The 19,600-nt window shown below is 39.8% G+C and overlaps 1 protein-coding gene and 1 long non-coding RNA gene across 3 annotated transcripts; one reads left to right on the top strand and one right to left on the bottom strand.

Annotated features, from left to right (window-relative positions):
* The first annotated feature begins 1,232 nt into the window (after positions 1–1,232).
* Positions 1,233–12,888, top strand: klc2 (kinesin light chain 2). 2 transcript variants are annotated; one of them, XM_036562091.1, is made up of 14 exons: positions 1,233–1,662; positions 4,598–4,859; positions 5,695–5,998; positions 6,473–6,689; positions 7,456–7,645; positions 7,831–8,004; positions 8,287–8,386; positions 8,847–8,896; positions 10,000–10,067; positions 10,244–10,352; positions 10,493–10,639; positions 11,009–11,133; positions 11,289–11,346; positions 12,073–12,888. In XM_036562091.1, exons 2-14 carry the CDS (start codon positions 4,632–4,634, stop codon positions 12,154–12,156), a joined length of 1,854 nt encoding a protein of 617 aa, XP_036417984.1. In that variant the 5' UTR covers positions 1,233–1,662; positions 4,598–4,631; the 3' UTR covers positions 12,157–12,888. The 2 variants fall into 2 exon arrangements, with proteins under 2 accessions (XP_036417984.1, XP_036417985.1); XM_036562092.1 differs by having other exon boundaries at positions 1,233–1,667.
* On the bottom strand, positions 7,508–18,699 carry LOC118801729. The gene is made up of 3 exons (XR_005006570.1): positions 18,567–18,699; positions 16,809–16,827; positions 7,508–7,627 (listed from the first exon to the last, which is right to left on the bottom strand). It is a non-coding gene; the product is annotated as an uncharacterized LOC118801729 (long non-coding RNA).
* Positions 18,700–19,600: the final 901 nt, after the last annotated feature.

Genomic DNA, 19,600 nt, shown 5'->3' with positions numbered 1-19,600 from the left:
TTAAATTGCATTGACTCCACGCAGTCTGTCGTGACTCCAGGCTTTTTATTTTAATGTTCTGTTTTAAAACATTAGGTTATGAAAAGGTACAAATATGTACTTTTCCCATGGAAAAACTTATTTAAGGTGCACAATTAGCCCTTAAAACCACTGTTGTACATTTGAGGGCACATTTACATTGTTTGTATCTTGATGAATAAAAACCATCACGGTACCTTTTTTTTCCAACAGTGTTTCTAGTTATTTTAGCTCTGTTTAAATGAGGATTCATCTCCTGAACAGTTCTCGTTTCTATTTAACATTATCTCATTACAATCTGTAAGCTACTTCCTACAGTCAGAGCCCAAGTATAAGTTCATCCAGCTTCATTCCCATGGTTTTAATAACACTCATAAAGTAAAGCAGAATTAAATCATCCAGCCAATTATAGTCTTAGGCAAAGTTCATATCCATCTATTTAAATTTAGCACTACAGCTTTACCACATTGTTTTCAAGCAGGAGATTTAATTGCATTTTAAAACTACTCTTCATTCTGGCAACAGATATGAAGCTGTAAGGACTAAATGGTTCGAAATGACTGTATGCCTGGTCGGGACATGTGTAGTATTTTTCACATTTAAAAAATATCAGGGGAGAATAGTGTCTAATAGCTGAAAGAAATCGGTTACCTATTAAAGGGTAACTCCGCCGATTTTCCAAAAATTGTACATTATTATTAAATGGTTGAGATGTAAACAAAGTCATTTAGAGTGGTTTGGTGTGAAACGCTCCGTTCAGGAGAAACTTAAGAGTCCGAATTCTACACAGTGGTTTTAATAGGTGCCAGACGTCTGGGGAGTTTAATGCCTCTAAAAGCTGATTTGATAGTAAATAAATAAATCTGGATAGTAAATAAAATTGCTATATTTGCGTTGTAAACATCACGACCCCTGCTTCCTATCACCTCCACTGTAAAGAAATCAGAGGCTGGAAGTTTCTATACAACGAACCATTTCACACCAAACTACTGTGAATGACTCTGTTTACATCTCAACCTCTAAATTATGCAGAAATTGTAAAAAAAATCAGTGAAATTCCCCTTTTAACTAAACGTTAAACGTGGCCGCGTTCCAATATGCTTACTTGTATTCTAAAAAGAACGCTTAGCTAGTGCACAAATTTCACTAGATGTGCGTTCTGGCTAGTAACACAGGACTGCATATTGGAGCACAATCACTACGCGCATGCTCCCTCTGCCGTCCTTGGCGGTCATATATATGCACATAGACGGCAGATATCGCTCTGGCAAGTCACTCTCAGGGCAACGAGAAGATTCTGGAGCGTGAAGCAAACATCGGAAATCAAGCGATGATGGACGGATGAAGCGAAATCGGAGATGTAACTGACTTGCCGTGTCCCAAACTAACCGGCGCTGTGTAGTCGGATGCATTTTGCCAACGGACGAGCGGTCCGTCCGTTAGCCGTTATCGCTTAGCCTGCTGCTTAGCTACGATGCTTCAGTCGGACTTTATTTTCTTTCACCTCGAAAACGTTTAACCTTCTGCGGCCACCGAGTCCGGAAGATTTAAATTTATTTTTCGCCTCGGAGTTAAAAAAAGGAGGCCAAGAAAGTATCGACCCGCACTTCGACGCAAGCAGAAATATCTGTGTCAGCGAAGAAGGTGAGGTAAATACGATAACGTTAACGAAATGTTGTGAGTTGACCTGACTGTGTAACGTTAATGTCAGATAGTTTAGGTCATTTGAGCTTTTCGCGTTTTTTGTAGTGACATTTTAAGCCAGACCACGATGTTTTCTTCGTGTTTATCTCCCTTGCCTCGCAGAATGACTGGCAGTGATGCAAGCGGGGCATCCCGGTCGGGCTTTTGTCCAAACAGTCTGGAGAAAGCTAACGTTAAGCTAGCTTCTAGGCTAAAAACAGTAGCTTGAAGGTGGCCCGGTCTTTACGAAGCTGAGGTCAGCTTCTTGTTCGAATCCTCCCGTTCCACCTTAAATGGCGCCGCAGTTACATTATGGCCTCAGGCGTCAGAATGTAACTGCTGCACCATTTAAGGTGGAACGGGAGGCTTCGAAGAAGAAGCTGCAGATTACGGAGCCAGCTTCAGCCTCAATGGGGCTTTAGCGTTTGAGTCAGCTTTGAGATTTGAGAATTGGTTGCTACGTTATTCTTGAAACTAGATCAAGACCAGACTAAAGTGGCTACTAGAGGTTAAGCTGATTTCGTGATGCGCCATTCGCATGTGGTGTTGCTGGTGTTGGAACTGAGCTCTGACCATGTAAACCGCAGTAAAAAATAGTGATGACTGGTCTTGTTTTGGACTGGTAAACTTGTTTGAGCTTAAAAAACTGTTATAAATACACCCCGTCAGTCTGAGGCCTCAAACACAGTGAAGTCCACACTGCCTTTCAGCTGAATGGCTTCTCTGTGGAGGCTGTATAACCTCAAAGCCTGATCGGTCACCTTCATTGATCCGCTGTGGCTAAATTGCGTAAGCTACATTTCACCCTCAGGTTTCTGCTGTGAGTCAGGGCTGCTCAAAAGCCCAAAGCTTAAGGTTGGGGATTGTACAGTGGAGTATGATGCACTGTTTGCTTGCTGTTCAGCATCCTGCTCCTTCTGATGGAAGTAACAGGCTCCCTCCTCTTGCTGCATTGCAGTGAATACACAGGGTGAGGGTGGGTGGGGGTGGGCTGTCACAGGGCGCCACCTGATGGACAAAAAGGGAAGCTCAGGTGCCCATGACTCCTTTCAGTCAACCAGGGGTCTGGATTCTCAAAATGTCACGTTTTACAGAACTTTTCAGAAGAAGCCCCTTATAGAAGGACAGTGATTAAAATAACAGATTGCTCTCCTATAATACCCCTGTCTGTGTAGCTGTGGATGGCCTGTTCTTGCTGACACCATCTCTTAATGCCCCTGTGTTGACATTCTCAGTCACCTGAGGAGCCGATGCTCTTTTGTTTCTGTTTTAAAGGGACTTTGAGTGAGTGTACTTTAAATCAGTACGAAGTCATTGTGACTGCTCACCTTTATCCTATGATGAAATATTTCTGTCCTGATGGGAGTGGTCACTTGAAGGATGACAATGCCTACAACCACAAGCCTTTATTAAATACTACACAGAGTGGTTTGGCTCAGAAAAATAAACATTTTTAAAGCAAAGAAATGCAAATTACCATGTTCTTTAACAATGTAGTGATCTTTTAAAACAGTGCAACTGAGCTAGGGACAGTACAGAATAAATAGGATGCGCTCATGCTAGTTTTGATTGTTGACTGTGATTTTGACAAAAGATGGCAAATTAGAGGCCTTTGGGAAAGACCAAAGGGTGTGTCAGTGATAGTTTTCAATGTCAGTATGCTGTGTCTACTATTATTATTATTATTATTATTGTTGTTGTTGTTATTTTTTTCTGTTTCTCAGTACAGTAATGAAATCACTTCACCCTAACCAGGTACACTTGTATGTGTAAAGTAATTTGTATTGGTGAAAATTGGTGGACGAAATTGGACAGTACATCATAAATTATAACCTACAGCCACAAATGGCAACACAAAATACACAAATCCATAGTATGTAGACTGAATGTACAGAATGAGTAACATGAACATGTGTTTTCTTAGACTAGATGATTAAATCTGAGTCATTAAACGTGCAATATCATCTTTAAACATAGATGAGCGTAAATGTTGTTTTTAAAAAAATTGGCCCAATACATAAACAGCAGGCCTTCCTCACTAATACAAACTCTGAGCTGGCCACCAAAGCACTCATGTTTGTGTGTTAGGAAGGTTGTATTTCACCACTGTTTTTTTTTGTGTAATCTAGAAGCTCCAGTGTTCTGAGTCTGGCCATGTTATGAGAGCTGTGCTTTTGGGAGTGTGCTCAGTGCTGACCAAGAGGTCACAGATCTGCTGAGTGGCTTTTTCAGGTGTTCGAAAAGGCGCTGTTAGCACTCAAGGGCAGTAATCAGTCAGAGGAGACTGATGGTAATGTAGCAGAGTCGCTAATGGAGTCCTCCTGACATCCAGTAATGAAGTTTCAAACAGTGAAAGCGGATCTGGAATCAGTCATTCTGACATTTTACATTAGATATTATTACATCTGAGAGTGGCACGCCCACTATCAGGCTCCCTACGTATGGGCCCAGAATTTCATTATGGCTATTAGAGAGTGAGCCTTTGATTTCATTTTGAAATGATGTTGCCCAGAGGACCATTGGATCCAATCTTGTTCTTTGTGCTAGGAAACATTTGGGTCTCAAAGCAGAAAATTGTCATATTCTGAAGCTCTAATATAAGATCAGGTCGTTTGTACAGCATTCAGTGATCACATTAAAGCAATCGTCTGGCAAAAAAAAATTCTCATTGTACTAAATGTAGTCGATCAACCAAGGCATGATTAGTGTCTGAAGCTGACTGACCAAACATGTCTTGGCTGACCAACTTCGTTTGGTGTAATGGAAAATTGTATGAATTTGATATTTTTTACGAAGCATTCCGTTAAATGCAAAACAAAGTAAATCTAGTAAAGCTACAGTGAGGATCTTCTTCATTCTCCCTTTGTTTCCTCTTCTCTCCTCTTGCCTAAAACAGCTGTTTGTGTTTGAGTGCTGACCATTCCCAGACGATGTCCACCATGGTGTACCCGCGGGAAGAGGCTCTGGAGCGGCTCACTCAGGATGAGATTGTACTGAACACTAAGGCGGTGATGCAGGGTCTGGAGACGCTGCGGGGGGAACACGCTCAGCTCCTCAACTCTCTGCTGGACTGCGCCCAGCCCCCTGCCGCTCAGGAGAAATCTGGGCTGCTCCGTAAAAGCCTGGAGGCTATCGAGCTTGGCCTGGGGGAGGCACAGGTAACCACACTTCTGGTAGAAACTAGCCTCTTTGCTATTAACTCTGTCTCTGAGCTTTTTGATAGTTTTCATAGGATGGCCTGATCGTCACAAATTGCCTACACCTTCAAGAGTTTCTTTTTCAAAATACTCCTTGCTGTTATTTTTGGAGAGCCCAGTTCTGCAATAGTTCTGATTGGCGTTTGCTTTAATGCCATATTCAGATCTGCTTTCTTTTCTGTCATGGTCAAATACCTAATTTTATTGTCTTGTTTTATACCTTTTATGACTACAAAACAATTGTATATATTTACAGCTTTTTTATGCGTTTACAATTAAGGGAACGTGGAACACCTGAGCACTCAGAATCATCAGTAAATCATTTGTCCCAGTACTTATACTCAGTTCATACAATTGAAATTGGTTCACACAAGTGACAAAAAAAAACAGTGTGGTTATGTGGTAACGAAAATATTTAACAGTTTATTGTATGTAATAAACACTTAAAATGAGTTTCTCCTTTTTTTTTTTTCCTAATCATCCCAGTGGTCAACCAGTATATTGTGCATGTTTGAATCATGCACTTGATGCCATTGATGCAGGTCTTTGTAGGGCAGAGATGTGATCATACTAATGACAGAATTTGGATCACTTACAAAAAGAAATATGAACAGTCAAGCCAGACGCTTTGCATCTAAGAAGAGGTTGAAAAAATTGGCTTGTTATGTGAATGTGTGAATTATGTGTTATATGAATATCCTTCATTATTTGTTTTTCAAAATTTTTGGAAAAGTGTATATGTGTGAGCTGTGTTTTGGGCTAAAATGGTGAAGTTCAGTGGCTCTGTGCGCTGCAGGTGATCATCGCTCTGTCGGGTCATCTGAGCGCTGTGGAATCGGAGAAGCAGAAGCTGCGGGCGCAGGTGCGGCGGCTGTGCCAGGAGAACCAGTGGCTGCGGGACGAGCTGGCCAACACACAGCACAAGCTGCAGAAGAGTGAGCAGAATGTGGCACAGCTGGAGGAGGAGAAGAAACACCTGGAGTTCATGAACCAGATCCGCAAGTTTGACGATGACGGCTCGCCTTCAGAGGAGAAGCCTGGAGAGAAGGAGAAAGACAACCTAGATGACCTGTTTCCCAACGACGATGACCAGGGACCAGGTGAGAGAGAGAGGCTGATTTGTGCATTTTAGCTCTTCATATTTATGAGAACCAGTTATGCAAGTTGGAGCCAGGGTCAGTGGGGGGATGGAAAACAGCAACCATGAAATACTTTAAATTGAAATATGATTCTTTTCCATTATTTTGGTACTGTTCAGAATTATTTACATTGAAATGCGCTGAATACACAAATGTGACTAGAGGAACTATTTTTACAGTAGTAGAAAACAGACAATAAAAAATGTGCATACTTTACTATATTGAATGTTATTTCTTTTGCAACATTTCAAAATCTTTACATTTGGTCAAATAGATGCATCATGATGCATTTGTACACTGAAAACATGAATTATGACATGTCTCAAAAAGGGACTCATCGGAGATCTTTCTTATGTGAATGAAGAGCTAAAGACTTCCAATAATCCATGCTTGTTCTGAAGATTCTGACCCTGTTCTGCTCTCTATCTGGTCCAGCCCAGCCGAGTGGTGAGGTGGCAGCACAGCAGGGAGGCTATGAGATCCCAGCCCGGCTCCGAACTCTGCACAACCTGGTGATTCAGTATGCCTCTCAGGGCCGATATGAAGTGGCTGTGCCACTCTGCAAGCAGGCTCTGGAAGACTTGGAGAAAACCTCTGGTCACGATCACCCCGATGTGGCCACCATGCTCAACATCCTTGCCCTCGTCTACAGGTCAGCAAAGTACATAGCAGGTTTAAGATGGTAAATTTAGAGATGCCTCGAATATTTTCAGTCAAAAGTGCTGAAAGTCACTTTAAGCTTTTCACCAATTTTGACCAAAAATGTTCCAAATTTTTTCAGAGATTAATTAGGCATGCTCTAACATTTTACAAAATCTCTTTGTGGTTATGGGAATTAGAAAGTTAAAAGATCCTTTTTCCTTTCCTCTCCTACACCAGGCATCGCTGACATGTTCAAGTGGTGTCAGCAACATGTATCCTGTAACTCAGTTCTTTGTTACTTTAAGTATTGTCACATAGAAAGGACAAATTTTCAGTCATTTTTTTTTTTTTTTTAAACTTCTAGTTTTATTCAAAGACACAAATAAATAAGAAAAAATAAATTAATATACTGTATGTAATTGTACAAAAAAGTGCAGTCCGGCATTTGGTTTTCAGTTTCAGTTTTTGGCCACGTGTCCTGAATTTTGGTTTCAGTTTCAGTCAAGAGTTTTAATTTCAGTGCATCACTAGCTGAATTTGATGCTGTGTATGTTATGGTATTGTGACCGTAATCCATCTGTAGGCCATTTTAAAGTGCACATGTCTGTTTACTTAGTGCAAGCGTAGACTTGCTCTCACACAGACTGTGTGGGTGATGCTTTCAGTAAACACATTGTACAGCTGTTGAATATAAATGCTGTGTTATAGATCTTAAATCTGACATTTATGAAACATTGTGTTGAGCTGAAGGATTACACCAATGCTTTGCTGTGTAGGGATCAGAATAAGTACAAAGAGGCGGCTCACCTTCTGAACGATGCTCTGGCTATCCGGGAGAAGACCCTGGGGAAGGACCACCCTGCTGTGGCTGCCACCCTCAACAACCTGGCGGTGCTCTACGGCAAACGTGGCAAATACAAGGAGGCTGAACCTCTTTGCAAGAGGGCGCTGGAGATCAGGGAGAAGGTGTGTGGGTCAGATAGATTCTTTTGGTCTTTTCAGAGCTGGCCAGATCTCTGTATGTGTTACCTCAGGTGTACTGTGCTGTGGTAAAATGCCTTTTGGCTGTAGAGTGCATATTGTCAGTGCCTAGAGACATTAGCAATCTATACACCACCTGTATTGGTTATTTGTGCTTGTGTGATCTGCAGGTTCTGGGAAAGTACCACCCAGATGTGGCTAAGCAGCTGAATAACTTGGCACTGCTGTGTCAGAACCAGGGGAAGTATGAGGAGGTGGAATACTACTACCGCCGAGCCCTGGAGATTTACGAGAGCAAGCTGGGGGCTGATGACCCCAATGTGGCCAAGACCAAGAACAACCTGGTAAGAGCAGAACCACAACTCCTCTCAACCAGATTAGAGGATTTAATCCATTTAGAAAGCTGACCTTAAACTGTTTACCTTTTCTCTTAATTTTATTGTAATGGTCCTGGAGTTATAGTAAGGCTGTCTTCCAAAATTAAAGTACAATACCAAATAGTGTTTGCTTATTCTTTGCCAAATAGCATAACATTTGCATTCTATCTAAAAATGCAACATAGGATGATAAACTGTGAAAAATGAAAGTCCATGATCAAGTTTTTTTTTTTCCCCTGGCTCTACCAGGCAACATGCTACTTGAAACAGGGCAAGTTTAAGGATGCAGAGGCTCTGTACAAGGAGATCCTGACCCGTGCGCATGAGAAGCAGTTTGGCTCTGTAAACAGTAAGCATTCTGAAGTTTCCAGCTTTCTAACTACAGCAGAAATTAGCTAGTGAAAGAAATATTTGGAAAATGCTGTACAACGGTGGTTCTCAGGAGGATTGTGAGTCTAATCCGGTCTGCTTTAACGCACAGATAAGCTTAAACATTCTTTTGGCCACATGACAAGCCTTTAAGCCAATTGAACACTTGCTTGCAGCAAAGATCTGACATGTAATTGACATGATTAGCATGTGTGTTCTTACTTACACTGGAGCTCATTGTGGTAAGGACATGGGCTTGTGTTGGACAAAGGATTAAAGCTTCTGTGCTTATAAAGGTTTATTATGCTGTTGTACTCATATACTCTACATTTGTGTACTAACATGCTCAGTTTATCTATACCTAATAATATATGATATGTGGTTGAAATGAAAGCACAGCAACACAACCTAGCAAATTTGTTGCTTGTTCTTTTTTTCAGATGACAACAAGCCAATCTGGATGCATGCAGAGGAGAGAGAAGAGAGCAAGGTATGTGCACAGTCCATCCAGCCCTTTGAGGCTGTTACCACTAGTACTGGGCGATTTTTACAGAAAAACTGAAACTAATTAGGTTCCTGTTTTACTGTTAAAAATTGGATTACTGATAATAATAAATGCCTGTTGGAAGCCATAAAGTACTATATATTATGTCTCACACCCAGTTTGTTGGCAAAAGTTGGCACCACAGTTTGTATTTTGGTGACATTGTATCTTTTTGTTTGGTTTGCTTTGTTTCACAGTGCTACGGCTAAAGCAAGTTACTCATATGGGTGATCTTTGATTGGTCAGAAAGTTGGTGTGAATACAAGCATCTGTTACTTTTACAGTTGCCTTTGTTAAAAGAGCCAAAAAACAACCTTTTTATTACCTTATCACTGTGTGAAATCGTGATCTAGACTTAAAATAAATTATCCTACCCCTGCTTTTTATAAAAAAACACAGGTGCCTAAGATCTAGAATATTAAAATCAATGAAATAAAAATAAACCTTTTACTTTCATATTTGAAAGTAAATTCAACCATGAATTCACCTTGAATTTAACCATGTTTGAAACATGTCACTGAAGCATACCCAGAAACACTTTCTGTGGTCCATGTGTTAAAATCAAATGCATTGCTTCATTACTATTTTAGTGCTCATCTGCTGTTATTAGCAGCAGCTCATCCTGCAAGAATGATGTGTATGTCTATAAAGAGTCAGGTGTTAAAATGGGCAAATTATGCAGATAGCACAGTGTTGACAGGCTGCTAGTAGAAGAGAAGAGCATGCTCTGAGGTTGAATTTCCTTTAGAAAGCTCCCTAGCTTTGTCAGTTTTCTTTCTCAAAATGCGATTATTGCCTTTGAAGCAACGTCATCAGCTTATTGGTCGGTCATCGCCAGTATCTGAAGGTATTGTCCTGTCCTGTGCGCTTTTGAATGGAGTTGTGTACTGGGGGGAAAAAAACCTTTGCAATGCTTTTGCCTCTCAGTGCTACAGTTGGAAACTCTCTGTACAATAAAGCTGACTGAATTTTCCAGACCTCTGCTCACGTGACTGTTACGCAATAGACCCACGAGACAGAGATTGTGACTGTTCTTGTTGATATAACAGGGTAAGAAGAAGGACTCTGGTCCCTATGGCGAGTATGGCAGCTGGTACAAAGCCTGCAAAGTAGACAGGTGAGTGCAGTCCAGAAAGAGAAGTCCACTCTAATGTATCAGTACCTGTTTTGACTTGGTTGGTATTCTGTCCTGCTAAAAGTATCATTCACAAGCCAAAGTGAAATGTTTCTTTTATGTTGGATGAGAGGAGAAACTGTGTGCATGTTGATGGCTCCTCTTTCTGCTGTGTGCAGTCCTACAGTCACTAACACACTTAAGAGCCTGGGGGCGCTTTACCGCAGACAGGGCAAGCTGGAAGCTGCTGAGACTCTTGAAGAGTGCGCTACAAAGAATCGGAAACAGGTAGCACACCAGAACTGCGTTATGTTTATCTGAGCATTTTTTAAGCAAATCAGTCACACAAATACTACTAATAATAACAATAACACCCATAAAATCAGTCATGTAAATGATGCTAAAAACCCTCCATTCTTTCTGTATAGGGTATAGATGCAATTAACCAGAGTAAAGTGGTGGAATTGCTGAAGGATGGCGTTGCTGGCGGAGACAGACGACAGAACCGAGATGGCTTGAATGGTCCTGGTGGTCCACGAGGGGACTCTGAGGCAGATGAGGCTGAATGGAATGGGGTTGGGACATCTACTATTTGCTTGTAGTATACACAGACTTTACACATCTATGTGCTGTGGGAAGATTTTGACAGTCAAAGCTAAAGGATTAAAGGATGAGGGGTAATGCAGCAATTAAGTAATGGAGGCTTATACACCACACTTGCATCAAAGCACATCTCAAGTAGACTTATTTGGCTTCTGGTACCGTTGTCAGTCCTCCTCCAATGCAGTTCTAGATGTCTAAAGCTCTGCTCACCTGCAGAGTGTGGAACCTGCTGTTTTCTTAAAGGCTGGATATTTATCTGCTGAAGACTGGGTTGGAGGAACACGCAGTGAGGTTTCACGTTAAGTTTGAAATGTAATGTTAGCCCTTACTGCCCCCTGCAGGATGGCAATGGGTCTCTGCGTCGGAGCGGCTCCTTCGGGAAGATCCGAGACGCTCTGAGGCGCAGCAGTGAGATGCTGGTGAAGAAACTGCAGGGAAGCGGCTCACAGGAGCCACGCAACCCAGGGTGAGGGAACACTACAGATCAGAGCTGATGAACTACAGAAGAGTGTAACTAAGAGTGACCAAATTACAGATCAGGGCTGAAGTACTGCAGATGAGCTCTGTCTGATTTTGTTTAGTTTAGTAGAAATGACTAAAAGGTCTGTGTTTGTGTTTAAGGATGAAGAGAGCAAGTTCTCTGAACTTCCTCAACAAGAGTGCAGAGGAGACCTCACAGGTGTGCAGAAAAACTGATACACACACACACACACACACACACACACACACACGTACACACAGTCACATGCAAACGTTAAGTGCCCCTGGTCAAATTACATCATGTTTTGAAATAAGTCGACATCCTCTACAGAGAACACACGTCTGAAAATTTAAAAACTCAATACTATTATTTGGTGGAACTTTTAACGTATTAGGAGATAAAAATTAAAACATTAAATGTTTGTTTATTAAACATAAGTTATGACACCTTTTTATATTTAATTTTTATTTGTTTTATTTTTCCCCAATATATTAAACCCAGTGAATAAATAGAAGTTGTGCACAAAATTTGCAAAACAATGGCATGTTTAAGTGTGCTCCTTGTAGAGAATGTGTATATATTTTCCCTTGTAAAATCAACAAAACATATCATTGGACGGTGGTTGTTCAGATTCTCCGCACAACTGCGTAAATACTCCAAAAGTTTATATTCCAAAATTTTCTTCAGTAAAAAATATATTATGATGCTTCGATCTGAAGGTGGAGATTCGGTTGAATTGATATTTGGCTAAAATAAAATTGTTTGGCTATTTTTAAACCTAACAGCTTGGTTTATTTTTTATGTAATCAAATTAAATTTAATCACAGTAAAATCAGAGATTTACAACCCTACAATGCAGTACACAGTCTTTTGTTGTATATTTCAAATCTGAAATCTTTTTGTATTTTTCTGTTGTATTTTCAGGAGGCAAACAGTGGCCTATCAGAATGTAGAGGCCTGAGCGCTAGCAACGTTGACCTTTCAAGACGCAGCTCCCTGATTGGCTAGAGAGTGAGGCTGGTGTTGGGCTATGAAAAGGGGGCGGACCTAAGAGGAGAGGCTGATTGCCTTGTGGAATTGAATCACAACATTTCATCACTAAGTCATTCTTGTTCGGAACATTTTCATAAGGAAAACATGTTAAGAGCAAAAATATGTCTTTCATTTGACACGGCTCAGTAGTACCAAGTAGCTGTCCCGCTTTGCTGTAAAATTATGCTAACATCAAATTATTAACACTCAAAAACAGATAGAGGACCATTTTTCTGCACATAGATTAAGCCTGGAGCTGCACTGCTGATGGGTCATGTCTATAAAATAAATTCTTTCAGTGCTAGACCAGGCTTCGATCTGTGTCCTGGAAAACAAGCCACATAGTTGATGCAATACAGCATGCTGCTTTCAACACTGGACGTCTGTCTGCATCGGAGACACCTAGTAGCCTCACAGAGTCGTGGCATATTTTAAAAAAGAAAAACGAACAAAAAATAAAAGGTAGACTAGCATATCATACAACAATGAATCGTACAAGAAGCATACTGTATGTAATTTTACCTTAATTATCTGAGCTCAGATATGCTATTTAGAGAGGAAAAAGAAACCTAAATATGTTGCGTGTGTGCACTAGTAGCATGAATGCCGTGAATGCTAACTCCACACACAAATCACAATGGTAGTGGTACGAAAGCTCTTACTTTCATCACAGACACACAAAAGAATTGACTTAACTGAAGAGCAAGACTTATTGAATGAAAAAGAATGGGGGAAAAAAAAAAAACTAGTGCTGACTTGTAAAACCTCACTTTTGCCTTCTGATTTTTATGTATATACAGGTTTAAATTATTTATATTGTTTGTGTTTGTTTTCCTTCTTTGTAAATAGCACCTGGGGGTTTTGTTTACACAGTAGCGAGTAAACGGTTCTCACTGGAAGTGACTGGACAGCAAATCTTTATTGCAGGAAGATTGCGTTGAAACAAGAAAAGCTGTTTTTGCTCAAAATGCTGTTTTGTTCAGGACACTGTGTCCTGCACATGATCTTTACTGGCTGCAAAGGGTAAATTAGAAGGTTGAAACTGGATAAAAGGCCGAGAGGCATGTTGTGTTTACCTATTGCTTTTGGTGTTTTTATCCTTTGATTCCTTGGTACTGGCTAATGTCCAAAATCATGTTATAAAACTGGACTTTGTGTATGGTTGTGTCTTCTATTTATTTGCAGCCCAGAGTTTAGTGTCCGGCGCCGTCCGGCATGTTTTTACCTCTCGATTAGTTGAATTTTCTTCTAATGCAGGATTGGTTAGGACCAGACTTATCTATGTAATCCAGTTAGTGGGTCACACAAATCTCTATGATTAATCTCCATTGGTTCAGTTAAAGTTGTTGATTTGTTATTATGGGTTCACTAAATTATTTGGAATTATGTGGAATGAGCAATTCCACATCCACAGTCTGGAAATGGACTCTAGTGTTTATTTGGCTTCTGGTTGTGATGTGGCTAGCAGTGTTAAAATGCAACTGATATATTACTGGATTGGACTGACTGAAGATTGAATGTGTTTGGCATTGTCTGTGGGGAAGTTAGCGCACTATTAAAGGAATGGTTCACCAAAAATGTAGTCCTGCACACAAGACATGTTTGGTGTGAAGTGTTTTGCACTGGAGAAATGAAGCTAATGTAGCTAACAAGTCAAGGATGCTTTTTGTTGTAGACGACAGACATATTACATTAGCTTAATAGTTTTACTCTAAACTTTAGACAGCAAACATGTTCTGTCTGACTGACTAAGACCTTTTTCCACCTTGCATTAACATGTGTTGCATATGCGGATCATATCTGGATATAATTTAGCAAGATTACAATTATACTGTTCACTAAAATGTATCCCCTGAACTCTGCTGTTGATGGAGAATGTCTACAAAAGAACAGACAAGATCCGATTTTATTGTGCCGCAAGATGAGAATACATCAACACGCATGTTGTTTCTGTAAACACTGTTTCTCACTTGTTACTACCAGGGATTCACTGAAATTTCAGCCGCCGACAAAACAAAGATTAAATAGGCCTACAAGAATTTACAAATGCTTTTAACAGAAACAAAAATTAGAAATAGTGAATGGTGTTTTGTTTTTTTTTGCACTAGTTAATACATACATGTTCAAACAGTTTGAGTGGCAGCAGATCAACAGTGAAAATATCAGTGAAAAGCCATGTGGAACAGTTTCATGATTTCTATGTGGGACATTAGACAAGCGTTTTGTAATCAGTTCATGCCGAGCATCAAGACTGGTTATAACGCCCAAGAACTGCTCCAGTACAAGTTTAATACCACTTGAAAACACAACATCCTGCTCAATATGCAGAATACAGCAGAATAACAGAAGAAAAGGAAGTCTCTGTTAGTATGTCAAATGCCATCCATAGCCTCAGTTTTTGAGATGACGGAACAGCTCACAAACAACAGCGCCAAAGAACAGTGTATGACCACATGTAGTGGAATTCTTTGCCTTGGTTTTATTTTATTTTATTTTTTGTCTATTGTGAAGTTTTTTTCAACTTGAAGGTTTGGTTTAGTTTTCGGCCAAGAATTTTCATATCTGTCACCTGTTGGATGCTTCCATCAGCCCAAAGGGGACAAAGGCGTTTGGTTTGGGGATAACTCCAGCATCGCGTATCCTCCATTCTGAGTTTTCTTTGTTTATCTTCTCACTTACTAGATATGTTACCACTTATGTAATTGCCTGCAGCTGCAGAAAATGTATTCCATTTTAAATGGTCATTGATTGTGTTCAAGATGCATCTCTGACCACCCCAGTATGTAGTTCAAGTAATCCGATCGTAATCCAATTACAGTGCATCTTAGTTGTATTACAGCTGACTTTTCATGCAGTCAAGTGAAATCTGAACATAATCCGATCAACCAAAACGCATTTTGTTGCAAGGTGTAAACATTCTCTGTGGGGAAATTTGCATACGTTTGTTTCTTAGGTGAACCATTCCTTTAAATTGCACTGTGCTCATTAAAATGCGAGCAGTTGTGACTGTATGGGAGAAAAAGAAATTACTTGTTGTACCTAGCCATACTGTATTATGTACAGCAGGGGCAAGCTTTACTGATAGAATTATTCTGATTGTGCTGGATAATAATAGTGCAACCTAAACAGAAGGAGTGGTCTTAGAAAATGCTGGAAGGTGAAAGAGGTAGAGGTGAGGTTTAATTAGGAGGACAGCCGAATGTGTTTAAAAATGCAAGTCAAGTTTGTGTGATGTTGGTTGTTGAAGGAAAAGGAAAGAAGGATAAACAGTGGTAGTGGGGAGAGGAAAGAAAAGCTTTCAGGCTCTAATGTATGAAAAAGAATCATAGCTGATGGTAGACACTTGTTTGTCTTTCATACACTGTCTCTCTCATATATTTACTCTCATGTTTGTGTAAATGCCTCTTGCTTTGTAACTGTTTGGGTCTTAGCTCAGGCAGGTCTGTCGACTCTGTAGAATAAATTCTGTATTTACACTTCAATAATGAAAAGCCGCTTTAGCCCCTTCCTACACAGGACCTATTACTGACCTGTATCTCACTGGGTTTAGTTGTGTAATAGACTTTGCTGCACTCTACAGATTTCTGCTGGTCCTTTAATGCATTAGATTATCAAACTCTTAAGGAGTTGAGTTCGTGTTAAAGGGAAAACGCTGTGCTTTTCAATGCAGGAGGCCTGCGATGTGTACTGGGGGTAAAACAGCTTTAGGCCTCATTCTGAGAACTGCATTCTCTACCCAGTTTCCAGTGATAGTGTTTATCGTATTTACCACAACACTAGTACCACATCACCTGCAGCATGCAGCTTTTTTCCAGAAACCTTAGAATGCAACCCATGCAGGTTTTCAGTGGTTTGGGGGGCTAAGTAGCTGTTGTGCTCTACTTTAAAGATGGATTTAGTTTGTGAAGGGGCCAACTTCATGTATATTTCATATAAAAGGGTCAAAAGTAATAAATAAAAATTTTCACTTTTCAAACCAATTCCATGTGGTTATTATTGTCATTATCTGGGTAATGTTTGATTTTCATTGTTAATTTTTCCAGTTACGACCCAAAGAATACCTGCAAAAGTTATGTTAACTTAAAACATCTAATTAATCTAGGGGGGTAACAAATCACACACTTGAGAATTTGATTCATTATGATACAGTGCTTTTAATTAGATACATTTTTTTGATACAGCAAAAATAAAGAGTGGCTGAAATGTGACTTGTGTTATGTTTTTGTGTTATGTTTCCACTTTCAATTTGAGCATTCAGTATCATAAAAGTATATTATCTGTCCTGATCTAATGCTCTAGCCATAAACTAACATAGCCCAAAGTGAGAATGCAGGTCACAGTATAATATGATACAATATGCTGCTTTACGATTTGATGTAATTCGATACATTGTGTTGTTACATTTCTACTGTTCACTAGCACTGGGTATGTTTTGCAACACTTTATCAACACTATATTAGACGCAGGAACTAAGCTAGGCAAGGCAAGTTTATTTGTATAGCACCTTTCATACACATTGGCAATTCAAAGTGCTTAACATTCCTGAGATCTAGCACCTCAGAGAGGCTTTCGTAGGGTAGTTACATTTTAAAGAAAGTTGCAAAAGACAAATGCAACTGCGTACTTACTCGAGTCATTTGCAGCACCCTGAGTGAGGAAGAACAACAAAAGTTAACACTTTCACCCACCGAATAGCAGCAGATGTGCTAGCAAACTTTTAAAAACTTACAAAGAGTTGATAAAGCTTAAGAAAACATTTATGAATGTCTTATCAATCAAAACTTTAAATTAAAAACTAAGAACAGGAAATTAAAACAAAGGACATACAAGTTATAAAATGGAATTGAAGTGTAAAGTAAAACATTAAAACCATAAATTTAGCTTATAAAAGGTAAAGTGCAGGTAAAATATGGTAAAACATAAAAGGAGATTACAATGAAGGCCAGGTGCAGTAAAACTAAAGTGCAAGTTATAGAGCTTAACCATAGGCACATGAAAAGATAAATGTTTTTAATCCGGACTTAAAAATCGTTAAACTAGGGAACGCGTCGACGATCTTCTGGCAGTTTGTTTCACTTTTATGCAGAATAACAGCTAAATGCTGCTTCACTGTGTTTAGTTTGGACTCTGGACTCAACTAGCTGACCTGAGTCTATGAATCGAAGAGATTTACTTGGTTTGTATTCTTTAGACATATCAGAGCTGTATTGTGGACCTAAACCATTCAGTGATTCATAGACTAGTAGCAGCACTTTAAACTATATTCTTTAACTAACTGGAAGCCAGTGTAAAGATTTTAGAACTGGAGTAATGTGCTTTGTTCTCCTGGTTAAAACTCTAGCAGCAGCCTTCTGAATGAGCTGCAGCTGTTTAATGGTCTTTTTGGGAAGTCCAGTTAAGAGACCATTACATGAGTGCAAAAAACATGGATGGTTTTGTCCTTATTTAATTGAAGGAAACTGTGGCTCATCCAAATATTTACATGTTTCAAACGTTGACACAGTGAGTCTACTGGGCTGTAATCATCTGGTGTGAGAGCAAGACATAACTTTGTATCACCTGCATACAGGGCCGTAACTAGGATCAAAATTTTTGTGAGGTCCATTTTGAAAAAATGTGACCTACAGCTCATACTGAATAAAATAAGCACCGTATATGAGTGTTAAACCAACCGCAAGTTTCTCCTTTACCAAATTGTTACTCCTTTATTTGCCCATCCATAACTACTATGTACCTTTTCCTTTCATTTGTTCCTTCCCTGTCCCTCCATTTTTCCATAAACTGCTATTACTATTTCATACACTAATTTGACTCCTACCCTGTTTATTTATTTAATCATCTAACTATTTATATGTCTATTTTAAACTGTGTTGAAACCTACACTAAATCAAGTGATTGTTTCAAATTGATTTTATTTCCGTAATTACTGAAAAAGCACACATTAAACACATTACAAAAGGCTGGCTACACCAAACTCCAGAAAATGGGAGCGAATGAGACAAAATACAGTCTAATGTGCTTATTTTTTTTATTATTTATTAATGTTAGCTACATGATGCTATACCATCAATATGCTGGTCAACACTGAACTTTCTCGTGCTGGCGGTAGTATGTCATGAGTGGGCAACACAGTACAGCTTTAATTTCTCATCACTAATATAGCGTTAGCCAACTACGGAGCCTGTAGGCTAAACTGAGCAGTTACCGGAGGTAGACTACAGCTCGCTGATTTAGCCAGCAATATAACGAGCAGTCCAAACAAAAAATGAAACATGGGGTTTTCATTTTACAATCTTAATATGTTGATTGTGCTCATAAACTGTTAGCTAGCTACATTTTTACCACAGCGACGTTATATGTTAGCCTATAGTATGTGTGCTGCATACCTGAACATCTCAAGAAGTCAAAGTCACTCTGGTACTCAGGGCTGTAGCGTCTCGTACAGAGATGCACCGAGTGGGCAGTTCAGTCTATGGCCGAGCCACAGCTGTACTGAGGTCAGCTGAGAATCAGTCACTGCTTATTGGGTAGTTACGTCGCTTTTTTCCACACTGAATCTAACAAAACCCTTTAGAAACTTCAGAGGACCCCGGTCTCCTAACGCTAGTCACGAACAACACAGGTGCTGAATACTGAGGTAATTGGGGTTAGCCGCGGTTGCTAAGCAGTGATTGGAGGGTTGAGGAAAATAAGGCGGAGCTTGACAGAGTTTGATTGGCCATAATACAATGACAGCGCTCACAGAGAACAAATCAAAGTTCATGATCATAAAATATGACTCATTGTAAATATTCTGGGTGGGCCTGTGGCACCGTGGCTGCCCCTCTAAGTAGACTGTATTATAATGGCGCTGTTTCTACGTTTAATCTCATGAATAGAGAAAAGTTAAAAAAAAAAAAAACCTTCCGAGGTCCGGACCTCGGTGTCCACATAGCTAGTTACGGCCATGTCTACATAACTATGGCAATCAGTGTTGTTGTTCTGTAGAATTAGGCCCAAAGCAGCATATAGAGATTGAATAGAACACGGCCGAGAACTGAGCCCTGAGGGACTCCGCATTTCATAGCCACTCTATTGGATTCATAACTGCCAATGGTGAAAAAGTAAATCCGGCCTTCTAAATAAGACCTGAACCTATTATGGACTGTTCCGGAAAGTCTTACCCAATTTTCCAACCTGTCGATCAGTATTCTATGATCTACAGTATCAAATGCAGCACTTACATCTAGTAAAACCAGAATGGATATTTTGCCGAGTCAGTGTTCAGTCGTATATCATTTAACACTTTTATAAGAGCAGTTTCAGTACTATGGTAAGGTCAGAAGACTGAAATGTATACAGGAAAGTAGATCTCCAGGAAGAGGACTGGCTGATTTAAACAGCTTTTTATTACTTTAAACAATACTTTAATAAGTTATTG

This window comes from Colossoma macropomum, unplaced genomic scaffold (genome assembly GCF_904425465.1).
Source record: "Colossoma macropomum unplaced genomic scaffold, Colossoma_macropomum, whole genome shotgun sequence".
NCBI lineage: Eukaryota > Metazoa > Chordata > Actinopteri > Characiformes > Serrasalmidae > Colossoma > Colossoma macropomum.
The sequence above is the reverse complement of the archived record's forward strand: the minus strand, read 5'-3'. Positions and strand labels throughout refer to the sequence as shown.